The following is a 20,785-nucleotide window of genomic DNA, read 5'->3' as shown; positions in this document are numbered from 1 at the left end:
GGTCCATCTAATGCTTTGTATCCCAGAGCAACTTTGCAGGCATCACTGAACACCTGGTGCAAAGCAGGGTTTGTTGTGTTACTGAGGGCAACAGGGTTTGGTGTTGCCAGAAGGTAGTAGGCTCCTCAACTTCTTCCTGTCCTGTGGCAAAGACCACAAGTGGCTTGGTGGGACTACAGAGCCAGGGATGGATCTCGGTCCACACTTTCAGCCTTATTCAAATACTGAGGCAGAGCGGGCAGGGTTCAAAACTGACTGTTGTGGAAACTTGCGGGGGGGTACACTTGATCTTGCAAGGAGGTTTTCCCTTCCAACCATCTACCTCCCATTTTGTGAGAGGCTTCCCTCTCCTCTCTTGCCCTGCCTCCGATGTTCTCTTGAGCAAGTCAGACTTTTCCCTACAAAACCACAAGCGTTGCCATCTTCAGCAGTACCTGGAAACTGCTAAAAATATCCACGTGACCTGAGGGACTGCTGGTACAGTTAAAAGAGAGCTCTTCCATGGGACAGGACCATCATTTTGATGAGGAAGCAAGATACCTCATGGGAGTCTTTGTGCTGGCCCAGGGGTTAAGGCAGGCTTCACCCTCGAGGTGAAGGCTGGTTAGAGAACATCGTCATCTGCGTCATCTCACCTGGCAGCTGCTTGACCTATGAATAAAGTTTGCATCCATAGGTAGACCTTGCCAGTGGTTTTCCCAGGTCCAAATGTAGTCTTTTCCTTTAGCATGTGGATATTGCGTGACATACATGCTCATTCCCCTTCTGAAAACCCTCTGCCTGTCTTCTCTCACCTGGTCTCCAGAGTAAGCGCTCAGGTGGGAATGTTTGCACACAAGCAGGCTTTTGAAATGCTAAAAAGATGAGGGAGTTTGGCTAATTATTCACCCTAAAGGAAAGGGAAGAAAATCTCTAAAGGCTTGTCGTTAAAATACAAACAAACAACCCCGTTCTTCTAATCAGTATTCTTTGTAGCAGTTGTAGTAATGTCTGGTTTAAATATTGGGGGAGGAATTGTATTTGGAAAAAATGGTCACAGCAAAATGTTTTTTCCTGTACTTGTTTGTGTAATATTCTCCTAATTCCTTGTAAATAGGCACGACATCATCTAAAGATATTTCCTACAAAATGTAATTACTTAGAATGGGGACCTTTAATGCAGATATTAAAAATCAATGACTGCTTTGTGTTTTCTTTAAATGATGCTGTTTAGCATTGTTTGTATTGTGTAATGCATGCGTTGCTCTGCATTATCATAATATGCTCAGTTTTTTTCTCCTGCCACAGAGCAAGACAAGTTTTCTGTCATCTGCTGACTTCTTAATGTATCTCCAAAAGATTTTATAAAAAGTGTATTCGGAGTCATGTGTATGAACTATAACTGCCAGTGTGGAAAAAAAAGGAAGCAAGGCAGTAATGATATAGTGTCATCATAGCTACTATATCATCTGTCTAAAACACCTCTCATCAGCTAATCACAGCTCTTAAAAACCCTTGATTCTGGAATCGGTTTATATTTTAAGCAAGCTTGAATTTTCTTTTAAGAAATTTTAATTTTAATGTATATTATTTGCATTTTTCGGCAAGTTTCAAAGACAATTTTATGTACACATTGAGCATTAAAATAGTTTTCTCCATTGAATTCCCAATGCAGCTGCTGATCTGTTTCTCTGTGCCAAGTTTATTGTTAGTTTGCTTTGTACTGAACTTCATTATGTGAATTTATGTACAATGGGATACTTTGACCCAAAATAATTGTGTAAGGCATTGTATTGCCAGTTTCAGTATCTTGCCACTTTGTATTGCTGGTGGTATCTCTGGATACAAATACTAGCATTTTCCAAAAATTGATATGCAACGCTAGTTGCTCGCAGCTCAGATTGAATGTTTTCAGCATAGCATATCAAGAATATTCTAATATTTATGAGCACATTCAGCAGAATTTTGCTTTACAAATTCTTTTCTAGTGCTGCATGGCAGATACTCTGAATAGGGTGGCAACTCCATGAGTTGATGACTATATTTAGGTTAAGCAACCTACACTTTATTTTCAGGTTCAACAGACTGAACATTATAAACATATCTGTCTCCCTGTCCTCATCTACAAGGCATAGTATTGAAAAAGAGAGACGTTAATGATTTAATACTGATTGTTTTATTCTTTGAGTTTAATTTCTTTACTATAAACTAGATGTACTTGGTAAGTATAAGGCAGCGGGATACCAGAGGATAAAACAGTGGCCTGAAAACATTTCTTTTTCTAGCTTCAGCATTAACCTGCTTATGGCTGTGGGCAAATCATTACCCCCACTTCTGTTGTGCTTTTTGCACTCATAAGATGGGAATAATGACCTTTGGCTTCCTGAAGGCTTCTGTAAATCCACAGATAGAAGAGTGCTTAAAGAAAAACTTATTTAAGTGTTTTATTTAAAAGCATTTAAAAACCCCAGCGTTAAATAGCATACAATGCTTGAAATTTGGGAGGAGCCTTTGAGGGATGAATATCTATAAATCTGGCCACTTCAAATATCCATTGATAGCAAGCCTCAAATATTGTATGATTTCCAGCTGCCCTTTTATTTTTTTTTTTGAGGCTCACTCAGTAATTTCTTGACTTTTTAGTTCTCCGAAGTGAATGCTCTGCTTTCAAAGCAAGTTCCACTTGCTTTTCTCTTGGGAATTATATAGAACAAATCCAATTTGATCAGATTTTTGGTTACTTTCATAACTATATCATGAGAAAAGAATTTGATCAACGTGTGCTGGAATGGAAATCCAGGCAATGAAACATACTGATGTTATAAATGTGCGCTACAGGGACATCCTTCCTCTATTGTGTTTTTTATTCCTATAAATGAATTACAGTAAAAATCACTGTCTTACCTTGAGGGAGTCACATTTCTCATGGAAAAATTAAGGGGGATTTCTTCCATGACTATTCTTACCATGGCCAGTAGCAAGAATTAAATTATAGGGAAGTTTCATTCCGCTTTAACAGACTTTAGAGAGTTTGGTAGGAATGAACTTTGAATTGTTCAGATCATTCATAGGCCTACTAAAGTACTAAAGCCAACGAGGCATGCATCCACATGAGGCATTATCCTTTCATTCTGGCATTTGGGATACTGTTATAATGGGCAATAACAAAGTGCCCTAGATCTCAGTAGGTTTTTCTTTAAATTGTATGCTGCACCCAAGAGAACATACTCAGTTGTATTTACTTTCCTGTTTATCCATACGAAATTTGTGTGAATCTTGGCTCAGTTTGTCTGAGAACTGTTACAAAATGTACAGAGTTCAAGAGTTTCTGGCAGAGGACTTTGGAAGAAGATACTGAGGACTTTGGAAGAAGATACTGTACCACCTGCTTGCACTTGATACTGCTCTACAGTGTCTGCATTTACTTTGTAAATTTATCTGCAAAATATTTTTTTTTTTTCCTTAAGAAATGGTAGTATTTCATATTCTCTGTTAAAAGTCAGCCAAGATGTACGTGCCAATGGGTTGGTAAGAACTATTTACATCAGTGGAGGTCCTTTCATTAATTTCATTTGGGTTTGGATCAGGCTCTGTAGTTATACATTTAGTGATGGTATAATTTAAGAGTAAATTGCTAAACATGTTGCAGAACCTCCTGGGAAGTTCTGGGAACTTGTTTGGATGTCAGAGGTACTTGAGACTCCTTCTGCTGTGTTGGAAGCTCATCTGGGGACACCAAGTGTACACTGTCATTTAAATCACATTGCTGTTTGAATTCGTAATTATTTTTTTTTCCTAATTTTTTTTTTTTTTATTGGTATAAAGCTTTTGCCACAGCTTGTGGCTGGGAGAAAAGAAAGTCTGTTTCTGGGATACGGGCATGTATTTGCCATCTGGTAGCTGAAGACCTGCAGGGGATAGGAAGCCAGAAAGGAACCTTCCTTCTTACTGCTTTTTCTCCTTCTTGTGCTAAGCCACTGTATCACCATCAGTCCCTAGTCGGTACCTTGCTTCATCTAACTGGTAACATCTCTAGTGCTGTTATCAAGGCATATTTCATTCCTCGCTTCCTTCCTGGCCAGGAGGAGAACAAGCACTGAGGGAATAGCATGGGTTGCCTCACACCTCAAGCATGAACATGACGTGACACAGCCTAGCTTGAGCCTCCTGCTGCAGCAGCTCCATGCCAATTCTCTGAAGCAGCTGTGCTTCGGATGGGTGTTTTGCCTTTCCTCATCTTTTTGCAGTGGCCAGGCTGAGAAATAGCTGCTTAATTCACACAAATGTCTTTAAAACACAACATTAATCAAAATAGTTTAAAGAAGCCCAGCCCAGTTCCATTATTTATTAATGTCCACAGCTGCCACTGTCTCGGGTGCACAACTTTGTGCATAGCTTCATAGGCAGTTAATTCCTTTTCCTAAGTAAAAGTGATCTTTTTTCATACTAATAGCATGACATGCTTCCCCAATGTATGCCTAGCCGAGCTAGTTGTTTGTTCTTGTTAGGCTTTAGGACATAATATTAGCTTCTTGGTAAATCATCTTTCTTTTTTTTTTTTTTATTGTCAGCACTTTCATATCCTTATATTAATTTCCAATGACTGTCATCAAGATTGTCTTAATTGAAAAAACATTCACTGTAACTTTAGCAGCTGTTCTACAGTATAAAATCTTGGTAATTGTTTGTGTTCGTTCGATGCAAGGTCGCTGTAATGGAAAGTAAATGGTCTCCGTTAATAGGTGGTATTCTTCCTGCTAGAGTATCTTGTTGCCCATGAGCTGGAATGTGAGATGTCCTGTTCAGTGTATGAAACAGGAGGCAAAAAACACTTTTGAACTCCTACCTGACTTCTTCCTGTAACTTATTTTTTGAAACTGTATTTTGAAACTATCTTATCTTTGACTTTCTGTCTAATTGACCAATTGGATTTGTGACTTAATTGCCAAGTTAATGGAATAAGCTTATTTGTATAGCACTCAGGAACACCCTGGATGATTTATAGGAACATGAAATAAAAAATATTTTCCCATCACTACAAGATATAGCCATTAAGGGAGACTTTCAGAGCTTCTTTTTGTGGTTTGCCAGCTAAAAGCTGTCATTTCCATTAGATCTTAGAACTTAAATCGGCATCTACTGGACGCTATATTCTGCCTGTCCTTTTGCCTTGACATTTCCGCTTATTAATTCCAAATATGTGTGTACATATACATAGACCCTGTTTTATAAGTACCTGTGATCAATCTCAGCTGAAGTGATGTCACTGGTATTCAGCTGGCAGTTTTTGGCGTGCACACAGGAGGCGGGTAATACTTTGGGGAGAACCAAAAGGTAGTGCTAAAGCTGCTTTGCTCATGGTAGTATGGAAGTGTGAGGTGTGTGCTGATGGGTGTATTTGCATGACTGAGGCAAGCTGTCGTGACAAGGAAATGTAAGGGTGTAGTTTCTAAAGTATAGAGTTATTGCACTTGTTTGCTTAATGCATTTTAGTAAGTGATGAGCAATGATGTAATTCAACTAGCATATTTTAAACTATTGAATTTATTTTGAAGGCTTCTGTTTTATGGAAACTCTGGCATCTACTGTATTGACTGAAATTTGAAGTCTTGATCTTTTAAATGGCTGATAATCTTAGATGTGTATTTTTGCCTTCATCTCAAGTGAATCTAAGTTTCTGGAAAATATACATCTAGGCATTGCCTCTACTCAGAGACACATGATTCCTCTTTCCCAGCTGTTGCTTTTTATGGAAGAGGTTTCGGTCTTTCTGCAGAGGTATTGCCTCTGGCACTCTCTGTATGCAGCTCCACTTTCAATGATGCTGTTGTGGCTTTCAGCAGCTTCACAACTATTTCCACTGTTTGAGTTTCTGATACAAAATTACAGCTGGCTACCACCTTCTTTTCTTTAGGGAAAGTTCTGAAAATGTTCTCCAGAAGTTACAAGTAGTTATCTGTAGATATCTTCAATTGATTGTAATGAGGGACAGATGTTCATTTGTCTTAAGAGATTCTTCTGTTTCATCTACGTGTTGGTTTCTCAAGCCAACACAAAAGTTTCAAGTAGCTGAATATGTTTGGATTTGCTGGCTACACCTGACAGCAGTTAGAGACAGAGCAATGTGCAGTGGTGTTTGAGGTAAACAGGAGTTGAAAGAGAGGTTCATGAAATTTTAAATACTGATGGGGACTTGCAGCAAAAATCTATGGATCTTGTAACTAGGGAATCAGTTCTTCAGTGTTAGCTAGAAGAGCCCATTGGGAAGAGCATCCTAATACTGGTTTGGTTTTTTCCTTCCTCTCTGACAACTCTTGAACATACCTTACATCAATTTCTTTGACTTTTATTCTGCAGTTTATAATAAGAGAATTTGAGAGTTGGAAAAGTTACCATGGTTTATTAGTTCTTTTTTTCTTTCTTTTTTTCTCTTAACAACTCAGAACATTCTGGTATATTAAAAAAAGGCAGGGGCCAGCTGTCCCTCCTGAAGTCATGCTGTCTATATCATCTTTCTGGCTGGGGCTTCTGTCCTCTTTTTCCTGGCCAGGCAAATCCTCTGTAGAGAAAGAAATACGTCTTTGTGCCTTGGAAGCAAGCCACATCAAATGGAGGATCTGATAGCCCTTTCTGCTTCTTAGTGCCTTTATCTCTTTTCCATGATTCTTCATATTTTAAGAAACAGTGATTTTTTTTTTTAATTTATTTTTTTTTTAAGCTGGAAGTTTCCTACTTCCTTACAGTTTCTCAGTTGAAAGCTTGAGCAATGCTTAACAGAAGATGAAGCAGAACTGTTTCAGTTCTCCCCTTTCCAAGACACAAGAATGTAAATTAAACTGAAAATGCAGTTTCTATTTTATATAAACATATATATGTATATGAAAAAAAATTGTCTAAGGATTTTGTACCATACTGCAGTGAAAAGATGCTATAAATAATTTCCCTATGACTTGGTAACACTTTTGTATCTGAAGAGTTTTTCTTTACTTTTTCTTGTCATTTTGGTGGAAACCTCAGAAATTATTCCAGAATTTTCTTTTTTTTTCCAAGCCATCTAATCATTTCCTTACACTTTTTACTTGATCAGTAACCTCAGGTTGTTGAGGCTGCAGGTTAGGAAATCTCCCCCTTCCCAAGACAGCAATCAGCGAAGACTTATTTACATTTCTGCATAGGTACTAAAACTTCTGAAGTTTTCTTTTTTTCAGAAGTGGTTGTAATAGGCTTATTAATAGATAATATAGGTATATTAAGTATCTATATTAAGATATTAAGCACTGTAAATTATTTGGTGGTGTCAGAAATTGTAGAACAAAATATCTGAGGCTACTGAAGAAATGTCTTTATTCTTCTGTTGATTTGTCCAAGAAAAAGAATTTGTTGTACAGCAGTGAATAATCTGCATTATCAAATAGGTCCCGTTCCTGCCAGGCGCCGGGTGCCCTTCATTTCTTTTTGAAGCCAAAAGGGATTCAACATGTTGCAGCTTGGACAGTGCTGAATACTAATGTCTTGATATCTGGTAGATCATTAGTATTTATGTGTAAAATGGAAGCAAAATTAGTTTTGACCTTTAGAGCTAAGTCAAAAGGTTAATCCATGTCCATTTCCAATTTGGTGCATTAATTGCTCCCTTTCCTAATTGTGCGTAGGACAATAGTTTCTGTTCATTTCAGAGGTAAATCAAACTGTAGGTGATGCTTTGCATTCATAATTTAGTTGTTTGTTTTACTTACAAGTGAATTCCAAATCACTGAATGTGTCTTCACAGGTTGTGTTTAAAAAAAAAATCAGTATTTCTGATTTTTTTTTTCCCCACCCCAAATCAATGCATGCATTCTGCCTAAAACTAGTGGTATGTGATATGCTTTATGATACACAGAGGACAAAAATAAGTCTATGCATTTTTCAGTTACTCAAGTATTGGTATTCTTGGCAGCTCTGAATAGGGGGAAAAAATGCCAGCATGAAATTAATAACTGTTTTTGTTTCTGTTGTAGCTACACTGTACACATCCTGCATATTGTTGGGTATATTTCTCAACAGCAGCGTACCAATATTCTTTGAGCTCTTTGTGGAGACAGTCTACCCTGTTCCAGAAGGAATTACCTGCGGAGTTGTCACCTTTTTGAGTAATGTGTTTATGGGAGTGCTTTTGTTTTTCCTCACATTTTACCATACAGGTAAGAAATATAAGCTACTTTGAAAATAAAATTCTCCATTAAGACATACCCTTGTCAGTAAAGGGAGGATTTGCACATACAATTTCTGTTAATAATCAAATGTTTGAATCCCCCTATGTAGCAGCAAAGGAGAATAACTTTAATTGTTCTTTTCTATATGCATGCTAATAAAAATGAAATGCTTTAGTGCAAGATGCATATAGTCATATTCCACTTAGAATTTGCTGTAGCCAGAAACCTTCAAGATACACACTGTTGTCATATTTTTATAAAAGCCTGGGTAATGTGACCATTAATGATGTTTGTATCTGTGGGTGTTCAAAACCACAATAAAACTAAGCCAATCTCATGCTTTGGGGTGTAACTTTATTGCCCAGGAAGGGCAAAGAAGAAATGCTCCATTTCTGGTCAGCTCCATTCAGTGGGTTGGACATACCATTGCAGGGGAGAGAGCATCCGTTGATCACTGCTCAAAGATGAAATATTCATTCCTTTAGATAATCCAGTGGCCTAATCAGGCACAACAGTGGTTTGCTTGACATTTTCATCAACTTCTTCAGACTTTCTCAACTCTTAAGTATTATTTGCTTCCTCATAACTCATAATCCTAATTTTCAACTTGCTATTTACTAGGCTATAACATATATTATTACTTTAAGGTGTAAAATAAGAACCCATCTTGCTTTCAAAGGGAAGTGGTCTTTATTAATGGTTTTCAAACGTGCAGATTTTTGGTTTGTATTTTGTTGCTGTGGTAAACATTTGCTTCATGATGCAAAATTTGTAAAGCAGTGTTTTACTTCTGCTTTGAAAGCATTAGAAATTGTGAGCTTTTATATATTATCATGAGTGCCTGTACTTCTTAATATGGTGTGTTTTATAACCAAGAGGAGACTGACAAATTTCAGAATGAATTGTGCTTGAAATTATGAAGGTTACAGCCTGGGGCAAATTTTCAGTGTGGTTTTTGTGTGTTTCTGCCAGGGAATCACAAGCAGGCTAACAACCCTGTTCCAAATTGTGGTCTGTGAACACAAACTGAGAGAAATGTTTGGGGTTTTGGTTTTCTGGGTTTTTTTGATACTGACATTGAACTGCATCATTGTAAAATCTGAATTCCATCCCTGCTAGCCTTGGTTGGCATGATGTTTAGTCTTTACGTTTTAAAGAATGCTTTTATGATTCATTGGTGTGAACTTTGTTCACATATACTATTATTTCCAACATTTAGAACTGAACTAAAAAGATTATGCAGAATATTCTGAGAATTTTTTCAGCATTTTTCAGAGTAACAATCCAGTGTTTAGAATTACTTCATAATTGAGGATGGGAATACAGTGTCTAACTTCTGACTGAAGGAATATGATAAAGTAAACTTGTTCCCTTATAAATAGGGTATTTGGGCCCATTTTTTGTCTCTAGTATTTCTTTCCCTAGCAGGTATCAGTACATGCAGGTAAGGATAAACCTGAAAGTAGTATATTCATACACTTGGAAGATTTTCCCTATTTCTTCAAAGGAAAAAAAAAAATATATAAAGTAATTTGTGCTTAGGACAATCCATTCTCCATGATCTCACAAATGATCAAAAGTACAAGAGCACACGTGATCACTGGGAGGGATCAATGCCAGTGGGTGCTATTGGCTCCTTTGATAAAAAAATCCTTTAGAATGTAGATAACAATCTTAAACATTTGTCTTTCATTTGATTCAAATACATCTTCTAATGGCATTTAAGAAGCTTGCAGATAAACCAGAACTCAGTCAAATTCATCTTGTTCCCTCGGTCTTGCTTTTTTAGGCCAAATAATCTTTAGTAGTTTTAATTCGGATTTCTCTCTTTTCCTCTTCATACTCTGATATTGTAAAGGCTGTGAAAGAGCCAAGTCCTGGAAACTTTCCAGTGCACTGAAGGTTTTTGGTCCAGCTAGCACGGTGGAGATGTAAACCTTTCCAAAGCTCAGCTTCCCTGCTGGTACTGTGCCCTGAGACCCAAAGCCACAGCTTCTGGATGCAGTTTCCTTTGCCTTTTCTGCAGGGACTTCCAAGTGAAAAACAAAAGCAAATTGACCTGGAGGTTCACACAATCAATGTGTTAGTGTGTATCGCCCATGCTGTCACAAATTCTGGATTACAAAAGACTCGAAGGATTCACAAGTTAAATTTGGTCTTTTAGAATATTTGGGTTAAAGTCTGTTTAATCCAGTTAAGCAAGAGTATTATAAGGAAAATAGTAGCAAAGCGTTTGCCTATTGACTTCTGACATCATATAACATGGTCTTCTCCAAGCCTACAAAAATTTTACTAAGGTTTTAATAAGATTACTGCCTAAACAAATCTGTAAGGGTTTTTGCTGGATGAGGGAGGGTGTTGTTGAAGGTTACTGGCTTTGGAAGGTTGATTTTTTAGGCTTTCTGACTTTTGTCCTTTGCATTGTGTAATATAAATTGTGCTTTTTGTTTTAGCAATATAAATTACAGATTTAAGAAAGTAGTAGTGCTGAAGTCTTGATTTTGATTAACACAGACCTTGAAGGAGAGTTTAGATCCTGTAAAAATAAATAAATAATAATAATAAAGGAAACTTAGGGAAAAAAAGATAAAACACCATCTCCAGTAAAATTAACGTTTCTTCAGTAAATTGACAGATTTAAAAAAAAGGAAATTGTGGTGCACTTCTTTAAAAAAAAAGAACTGAGTAAAACTGCTAATTAGTAGTCAAATATCAGACGATAGGATTTCTTGAATGTGGAACACAAGCTTTTAAGAGCAGTACATTACGTGTAACAGCTAAAAAGAGGCTTCTGAGGAGCTGTTTGTGCAACTAGTTTCAAATTGAATTGATTGTACTACTCACAAGTTTCTTCTGAGCGATTGGTTTTCCCCCCTTATACCTTGTAGCAGGTTTGATTCAAAATCAAATCCTGCTTCTTCTTACGCTTTTAATTTGTTTTAGTTTTCAATCCATAGAAATCAAAGAATTAATGAGTAGAGTCTTCAGAAGTGGTTTATTCTCCGTTAGCAATGATAGATTTCCTCCCCCCGTTCTCTCCACTGACAGTTTGAATAAGGAGGATTAACATTAGCTGGAGGCATTGGTTTTACATATATATATAAAATATATATATTAATATATTTATATATAATATAAATATTAATATATTTTACATATATATATACACACACACACATAAGGTGTCCATGGGGAAGTCTCATAGACCATGTTAACCATGTATCGATCGAGAGCTGTCAGGATTTTGTTCAGAACACAGCGATTTCCTTCAAACCCGCCATCAGTGAAAGTTTTGGTCGTTTTAAACACGGAACATGTTTGATAACTCTGAGGTTGGGTCTGTTTTCTGCTTTACAGAGTTTTCCTGGTTCAACTGGTGCCTGCCAGGATCATGTCTGCTCAGCCTGCTCCTCATCCTGTGCTTCCGCGAGTCCTACGACAGACTCTATCTTGACGTTGTCGTCTCTGTGTGATAATGCCGGACTGGTGAGGGGTTGGAAGAGACTGGAAGTCAGCTTTGCAGTCTGCACATCTGCCTGGATTTGCACAGCTGAACAGCAGAAGAGCAAAGAAATTACAAGACTTAATCGTGGTTTTATTAGGGTGAGGGACAGTCTGTTCTTACGTTCAAGACCACCTTGATTTGCGATAAACGTGGAACTTGAGTGGTGATAATGATGCTGAAATGCACAAAGATAATATATAGGATGTACAGGTCCTGGTGCCAGAGCTGGGGCTCTCTATTTAAAAAGCTGTTGATGTAGCAGTGAGGTGTACAGTTGTGTGTGCGTGTGTGTGTGCCGACTCACGGTTATACACACTGGGGTACCAGTAATCTTCAGAGTCTTCTATCAGAATAGAAATAGTGAATAATCTTAACAAAAGATTTAAAAAAAAAAAGGGGAAAAAAAAAATCTTTTTTTAAAGATCTCTCTTTTAAATGGCTAGTCATTTATATAATGAATGTCCATTAAACAGTTAAACTAAAATGATTTGGTGCTTGTACACTACATTTACATTCTAATAAAGTGATTTCTGATATAAGACACTGGTACCGGGGTTTTTAGCCATACTAAATATCCCAAACAATCCTTGCAGTGTTGTTAGAGGTGTTTGTTATCACCCTGGAGCACATCTAAACGATAGCTTTAGCTGCCACTGAAACCCAACTTGCACCCGCAGTCGCCTCTGAAATACCACCATGGTTCTGTATGTCCTGAATATGGAGCATCTGTGGTATCTCAGAAGTTTACTGGAGAGTCACTCTTGGTAAATGTTGCTGTTTTAAAGGCCACCACTGTGTCACGTTTTCATCCCCCATCTCCGGTACTGCCTTTTTTACTGTGAAGACCTGTTCATGCCACTGAATACTGTGGGTGTGGATGTCCAAGTCCCACTAGTTCCCTTCTGATACTCTAAGGTGTGTGTGGTTTTTGGGATTAGTTTATGACTGAGGGTGACGAAACAATATTGTTTGTTAACCCAAGTCTTTAAAATCACTGTTTCCTAAAAAAAAAAATCTTTCTTGTTGATGAGGCACTCTGATGGCGAAATGACAATGAGTTTGACAATGAGAAATAACTCATGAGTTTTGGCATAATATGGGAAATATAATGCCAGCTCTTTTTATCAGTACTAACCTGTGGTCATTCTGGCCCTTACTTGAACATAAATATTAAAGACACTTTGAATAGTTTTTTAACTCAATTTTAAACCTGCTAATAATTTCTTAATTATATTCTTAGATTTCAGTTCAGCATCATTTACAGTATCTCCATGTGTGTGTTCTGTGCTCTGTGTTAGGGGTGTGTGTTTGTGTGTGTATGTGTGCGTATTTATATCTATGTATACACAAATAAAACTTATATATAAAAGATTTATATATAAGTTATAAAAGGGTATGTGTTTACATAGGTTTATTTTAAGTAATCGCATCTCTGGATGGTGGTATGCCACTGTTTGTAACTAAACCAGTCACTGCCGTGAATGGAAACGCATAGATACGCTGTCTGCGACATGAATTTTTTTCAGGGGATGAATGATTTCCTATTGTAGCAATTTTATCGCAAGGAGGTGCATGCGCATGTTGGAGGAGGCTGGTGTGCAGGGTTCTGAGTCCACAGAAGTCTGAATCAAACGCCCTTTGCTCCTGTGCAGGGCTCTTCTCTGCCACCCTGGGGTGACACCAACACTTGTAAGCTCAGTCAAATAAGCCCTGAACTGAGCGCTACCTTTCAGACATGGATCCGTTCATTCTGTCTGCTCTTTTTTTGCAGAGAGAATATGCTACTCATACGTTTAACTCAGGAGTGTATCTGTGCAGTAAAATAAAACAAGCTGTTCCCTGCTTTTATGTTTTCAGAGCAATGGATGTATTTACTGTAGTAACAGAAAATTGACTTAGCTTATTGCCTATATCAGCTACTAAATGATCTTTTCTGTCTTGAAGCAGGGTCTTTATAGGAATGGAACTAACCTACATTGGGATAACTAAATCAATCTAACCAGAACTTTCAGATCTGCTGGCATCATCCTCTTACTGTTATTCAGATGAATGGTATTAACTGTCCAAGTTCTTTTTACTGTGTTTTAGTGCCTGGAATAGTTGCTGTATCCAGTAGCTGCTGCTACCTATTGTCTTCTGAAACCAAGGATTGCTTGCCAAGAGTCTGATTGGAGTTGCATTGTCATGGCAGAACTGCAAGCTCGGATGACTCTTCAGAGCTCTGCTTCTGCAATTTACTGTAGCTATATTAAGATTAAAATTGTACAGCTCAGGCACTGTCCCGAGTGACAGAGATTTCTAATCCTTTCACCGTCCTGACTATTTTAAGATGGAGAAGCACTTCAGGCAGTATTCAGACTATAACCTATTTTGCCTCTGTTCCAGAAAGCATTGAACAATTCAAAATATTTGTCAGTGCTGCCAGATGCAGACTCTCCGTACAGTCAAGGCAGAAGAGCAAACATCTTGTTTTACACCCTGTTGATAGTTCTTCTGAGTCGGTATGAATTGCTCACTGCTCTCCTGAACTTTGATGCTTTGGTAGAAGTTTCTGTGTGGTGGGTTGACCCTGGCTGGGCACCAGGTGCCCACCAAAGCCGCTCTATCACTCCCCTCCTCAGCTGGACAGGGGAGAGAAAATATAATGAAACGCTCATGGGTCAAGATAAGGGCAGGGAGAGATCACTCAGCAATTACTGTCATGGGCAAATAGACTTGACTTGGGGAAATTAGTTTAATTTATTACCAAACAAATCAGAGTAGGATAATGAGAAATGAAACCAAATCTTAAAAATACTTTCCCACCACCTCTCCCTCTTCCCAGTCACAGCTTCACTCCCAAATTCTCTACCTCCTCCCCCTGCAGCGGCACAGAGGGATGGAGAATGGAGGTTGGGGTCAGTTCATCACATGTTGTCTCTGCTGCTCCTTCCTCCCCAGGGGGAGGACTCCTCACTCTTCCCCTGCTCCAGCATGGGGTCCCTCACATGGGAGACAGTTCTCCACGAACTTCTCCAACATGAGTCCTTCCCACAAGCTGCAGTTCTTCACGAACTGCTCCAGCGTGTGTCCCTTCCGCGGGCTGCAGTCCTTCAGGCACAGACTGCTCCAGCGTCGGTCCCCTGCAGGGTCACAAGTCCTGCCAGAAAACCTGCTCCATCGTGGGCTTCCCATAGGGTCACAGTCTCCTTCGGGCATCTACCTGCTCCAGCGTGGGGTGCTCCCCGGGCTGCAGGTGGATATCTGCTCCACCATGGACCTCCATGGGCTGCAGGGGGACAGCCTGCCTCACCATGGTCTTCCCCACAGGCTGCAGGGGAATCTCTGCTCTGGTGCCTGGAGCACCTCCTCCCTCTCCTTCTTCACCTGGGGGTCTGCAGAGTTTTCTTTTACATGTTCTCACTCCTCTCTCCAGCTGCAGTTTTTTGTTGTGCAGCAACTTTTTCACCTTCTTAAATCTGTTATCCCAGAGACACTACCACCGTCGCTGATGGGCTCGGCCTTGGCCAGCGGTGGGTCCGTCTTGGAGCTGGCTGGCATTGGCTCTATCGGATGTGGAGGAAGCTTCTAGCAGCTTCTCACAGAAGCCACCCCTGTAGCCCTCCTGCTACCAAAACCTTGCCATGCAAACCCAATACACTGTCTGTCTTGAGCACTGTAGCATGTGGTCTTAATTGCAGCCCTCGATGCCTCTGCACCAAAATAGAGACATTGTCCAGCGCTGAGTGGCATGGCAGGGCTCTGCTGGAGACCTGCGCTGAGGTTGCAGGCAGCGTTCTGCAGTCAAGGCTCAACCAGAGTTCCCAGCAAGTGTGACAGAAGTCTGCCTGAGTGAAAACCAAAGGATTGCTCCCAAATCACTTAAGTTGTGCAGGACGCTGCTGCATTCCATGCAGTGTTCAGGCTTTAGGATCTTATTAGATTAGCAAGTCTGGCTCAGGATGGACATGAGGATTGCAAATGTGCTTGCTGAGATCTCTGAAAAATATTTTATCCCCATCTGTGACCAGCAGCAGCATCCTTCTGTGGAGGAGCAGTCCATTTCCTGTCAGTAACCCAACTCGACCCTTGGGAATATTTTTTGAGAAGGGTTATCACTAGGTCCACCCTTGTTTGGATTTACGAAGGGTCTGAGCTGTCAGGACTCTGCACTTTATTAGAAGTTAGAATTTGAGACTGCAGGGAGAGCCCTAAGCAGTGCTGATACAATCAGCAGCAGTGCAGAGTGGGCTCAAACCAGTTAATATTTATCTTATTAATTAGTGAAAGTTCTAAGTCCCTCTCACTTTTGAGTCGGTAACAACAGGGTTTTTATATCTAAATGAGGCATTACCTTGCACTGCCGCAGAGCAGCTGACCTTGGCTGCTGCTTGGCCTGTGACTTGCCGGCAGAGGAAGGTGCCCTGGGAAGTCGCACTATTTGCTTCTCTTCGTGGCCTGTAAGTTCACGGCCCTGAAGAATATGCTTTCCCAGCAGTGCAGAGCCTCATAACATACAAGTATTTGTGCTAGGTTTTATATTGAAAATGCTAGGAAGGATGCTCTGTAGTGACCACACTCTCTCAATAGTTCTTAAGTATGGGCCGCTCCTCAGGTTTGTGCTTGGCTTGGTAACAACTCTCAGTTCAGCTTCCAGTGCTGCTGGCATTTCTTCTTGTGAGCTGTGGAGCTGTGCTGGCTTTCATGCTGCTAATGAGAAAGCTCAGGGTTAGTAGACGTAGGCTCCACTTACGGCACTGTTTACTGTTTCTTGTCACTGCTGTTACCCATTAATTTCCTTTTGATTCCTTCGCCTTCCCGCGAAGCTGGAAGCTTCCCTGAGCTGCTCCCCTGAGCTGGAGGTATGAAGACCTTGTATGCTCCCAAGCCAATTTTAGAGGGATGGGTTGGCCGACTGTGTACTTAATATGCATAAAAATAGTGATTTTTAGAAAATCATGCAACCTGAAAGAAAGTGCAGACCCAAAGGATTTTATACATATGTGAGAAGATAGTCTGTTATGAGCAGACTATAATTTGCCTGAAACTTGTAATTTTAGCTCCCACACCTAGAGAGGCCAAGCTGATAGGCACCATGCCTGTTAGGTATTCAGGTTCACAGCATCATGGAGTTATTCCCAATCATCTGACAGAGCTGAAATGAATGGGAGTGGGACATCTTTAATCTTGGAGGGGGTTGGAAAACCCCAGGCTGCGTCAGTGTTTGCACTGGTAACCCGGGGGAGCGCCATGCTGATGGACTGAGTAAGGGGAGGGGGATTTCCAGAGGGCATTTCAACACTGAAAGACTGCGTTGAGTTGATTGAATCCATATAAAATTTGAAATTTTGTGGTGACAGGGTTATTAATGCCTGGCTTGTTCTACAGTAAACTTAGCAAGTGGCTGTGTAGCCTTACACTGCAATATAAACAAGCTGAATTGATTGATATGCATATATTGGCTGTTACTGGAAATTGAAGTGCTGTTTAATTGTGAGGATTGACTGAAATATGAATGGGAATTACACAGTTTGCACAGTGGATATAACTGTCCTGTAATACTGTGACAGGAGGGTTTTAATTGTTCATTTTCATTTCTTCTATTGAGTCACTTGCAAATATTTAATAAGTATCTATGACAAAGACATTTTTATGTTTCATTAGTTTTGAGGGGTTTTCTTTTAGACTAAGTATGGATTGTTGTAATAACTTGCCAAGACAACTGCTACACTGGTACGAAAGCGTACATGAATATTTGGTATCGATTTGGTATTTGATGTTGGTGCCGTCATTCTCGGTGTTAAAGTGCCAGGCTTGGGGAGCAGGGATGTGGTGTGTGCCAGGAGGCAGCAGTGCTCGTGGATGCACAGCTGTGCAAGGGTAGATGCTGACCCTGCCAAAATGAACAAGCACTTCATCATCTTCTGTGGGCTCCAGCATCAGGGCTGGGAGGAGAAGGGGGGCATGTGGAGGGGGAAAAGCCGCCTCGTGGCTGCTGCCTCCCTTCCGACAGAGACAGCCTCCAGGCTTACTGCTTCACATGTGAGAGATCGTAAGTATCAACACAGGCTTCATTCATTTCCCTGCAGCCATGACTGCTGCGAGATGGGTTGTAGGTGGCACAGGAATATCTGCCTGCCTTCCTCCAGGACTGTCGTTTCAGACGGCAGAGGAGAATTGCTGCAGAGCAGGTGGCAGCCCCACTAAAGTCAGAAGATGATGTCAATCTGCATATAATTTTTGCAGTCTGTGTTTCAAGACAGATGAAACTAATAAATAGAGGAAGAAATGTAACTCTGTCCAAAGTTTTGACAAGCAAAAGCAAATATTTGCACAGATGTGCTGGCTCCTGCCTTTTACTTGGGATCACAATGTGTTTGGAGCGATTCATGCCCACCCGGAGCGTGGACCCGGTCCCACAGCCCCAGCACTCCTCCTGCCGCTGCTCAGCACCCAGCAGCAATGCGGGAAGCTTCGTGCCTGGGCTGGGGGGGGCAGCGGTCGGGGCAGAGGGGGAGAGGGGAAGCACTGCACTGCAGCCAGGATGCCCAGAAGGTGCAACGTTGGTGGGCGCCTGGGTTATTTGCACAGAAGGGATGTCTTCTGCAGCCCAATTTTAGCAGGGTCTCATTTTTTACTTCCTCAAGAAGGAGGTTCTGACCTTCATTTTATGTTTGTGATGTGATTTGTTCTACAGGAACAGCTATGGCTCTGGCACATGGCGTAGAGGCGCTGGTTTTCCAAGGTGTGGCAGAGAATGCAGGTGGGACTTTCTCCCTGCAGTAACAGCTTTTCCTTCTGCAGTCTCTTTCCCCACTGGCTTCCCCCATGTGATTTCTGTGTTTGTTTTATCTGGACAGACTCATTGCACTCACTTTTTATCGCTACGTGAAGAAAATACCATGAGCAAACCTTTTTTTTTCTTTATGGGGAGCTTTTCCCTTTAGGCTCAGGCCACTTCTTCAACCTTAGCCCACCTGCTTGTAAAAGCTAAAAAACCCCAACCCCATGTTTTTCTTTGCAGAGGGGATGTGCAGGTTTGTGTAACGCTGGGACGGGTAGTGAGAGCCTGGGTGCTGCGCTTGCTGGGTCACAGAGCTGCTCGGGGGCTTGGGGAAGGGATGCTTGTGTGGGGGGTGCCTTGGTCCCCAAGGTAAAAGGAGAGGGGGATGCCCCATGTCCCTCCCCAGGCAGGGACACGCAGCTGTCAGGGCTGGGAAGTGCTTTGGGATCCTGTGAGGGACGGGGGCTGGAGCAGGGTGTGGGAAATACCCTGTTTAATGGGCTGCGTGTCCTCAGCCTTGAGACTTTTGTGGGGAGTGCAGACCCTGGTTTTCTCTGCCTGGTCCGCATAATCTGTAAGGCATAGACAGTATGTACTCCATGGATAGAAAACCCCTCTGGCAGGACAGGTTGCATTAACAAACTGGTGGGAAATAGTTATGTTTAGGGAAGGGATGCTCAGAGAGCCAGTCTGCCTGGAGCAGTCAGGGGGTGCGGTGCCCCTGGGCTGTATCTGGCTCTCTCTGGACGCCCTGGATGTGCAGTCAAAGCTGCAAGAAAACAAGAGCTGGTTCCCTCGCCCTGGCCCCTGCCTGCACCTCTCCTGCCTGCATCTCTTCTGCCTGCCCCAGCCTTCCTGCTGCCACCCGTCACCTGGGCTGAGCAAGGCTGGCAGAGCTGCAGGGCGTCCCCATGGGCGGCCGGCCACCAGCTGCTGCTCCCCCCCAGGACAACAATGTATTTTCCAGATATATTTATTTTCTCTGCCTATGATATTTGCTAGATTAAAACCTCTTCTTCCTCTACCAAGTTTAACGTCTTCCACTGTGCATTTTAGAAACAAGTACTTGATAAGGTGGAAAAAACAGCTTTTAATTATGTGACACACCTAACAGTTGGGTTTTTTGAACTGCATGAACATATGGAGAAGGAAGAGGGTTTTACATGTTGGAGAGCATCTTTGTAAACTATCCTCGACCTGTAAGACTGTTCAATTTTACTGGAGTTTGTATGCATTTTACTTTTGTAATTTTTTTAAATGATTTGATAAAATTTTATTTTAGGGCAAATTCTACTTTTTGTATGCAATATTCCAATGTGATGTACTTTTATTTTTAAGAAAATAATGTTGAAACCACTATATACTTGTCAATGTAACACATCCACTGTGTCATTTCTTTTTAAAACTGGAATCTGACCACGAAGTGCGTGTTACTTTACGTACTGGTTGTTGCACATTAAAGAGGTTTACTCAGATGTGCTGCCATCACTGTTCATTAATTCCAAGAAAATACAAGGGAATAGTTTATTTCTGCTATATCACTGAAAACTACTGCAGATACTGCTACGAAATGGGAGTTGCTTAGTCCAAATTAATGTAGCTTCATCCAATACCCAACCCAGTCAACAGAAAGATTTCCATCGCTTTCAGTGGGGTTTTAGGGTGGTGGTCTGGCACTGCTGTTGGGCTGAGGGTCCCCACGGACCGAGGGACGCAGGGGGTGGGCTGGGGCAGTGGGGTCCCCAGGAAGCAGGGGACGGAGGGAGGGGGAGGCACGGGTGGTGGTGGCAGCCCCCGCTGCCCCACCACACTGTCCCAATTCTGATTTCACACCCTGACTCACCCAGGCTCACAGCTCGGGACGCTGCAAGCTGGTTGATTTTGCTGGTTCCCACTGTTAACGTCTCTGTTCGGGCTTTTGGAAAGGAGACCCTTTGTAATAACCTTCCTTGTGTTTATTCTGCACTTAATTGAAGCGGCCCCAACCCAGGATCTCTTGATCCATGTTTATTTTCTAGGACCAGCTCTTCAGTAACGCCCTGACTACTTACCAGGGCAAGTTTAAAATAGCCTCACATCCTATTAGTGCTGGGAAGAAATCTGTCAACTCTTGTATCGTGGAATATCTGGGCCCCACTATTCTTAGCAACAGTCTCTTTCCAGGCTATATATGGGAGCTTAAGGCTCCTCTAATGATACAGTTCCCGGTTGTATTTATCTTTGCAGTGTTACAGAAATCTCCGTCCTTGGTGGGACGAGAGCTGATCCGTCCCCCATCTCAGATCTCTGGTCCATCTCAGATCCCTGCCATAGTTTTGTGTGTTAGTGAACCCTCTATGCTCA

The 20,785-nt window shown here is 41.2% G+C and overlaps 1 protein-coding gene across 1 annotated transcript in view; it reads left to right on the top strand.

Moving 5' to 3' along the window:
- Positions 1–13,535, top strand: part of SLC49A4 (solute carrier family 49 member 4) — a 66,120-nt gene extending 52,585 nt beyond the window's left edge. The window contains exons 8-9 of the mRNA XM_069780971.1: positions 7,980–8,162; positions 11,532–13,535. Coding sequence (XP_069637072.1) covers positions 7,980–8,162; positions 11,532–11,647 — 299 coding nt within the window. The 3' untranslated portion in view covers positions 11,648–13,535. The remainder of the gene's footprint in view (positions 1–7,979; positions 8,163–11,531) is intronic.
- Positions 13,536–20,785: the final 7,250 nt, after the last annotated feature.

This window comes from Haliaeetus albicilla, chromosome 4, assembly GCF_947461875.1.
Source record: "Haliaeetus albicilla chromosome 4, bHalAlb1.1, whole genome shotgun sequence".
In the NCBI taxonomy this organism is placed as follows: Eukaryota; Metazoa; Chordata; class Aves; order Accipitriformes; family Accipitridae; genus Haliaeetus; species Haliaeetus albicilla.
The sequence above is the reverse complement of the archived record's forward strand: the minus strand, read 5'-3'. Positions and strand labels throughout refer to the sequence as shown.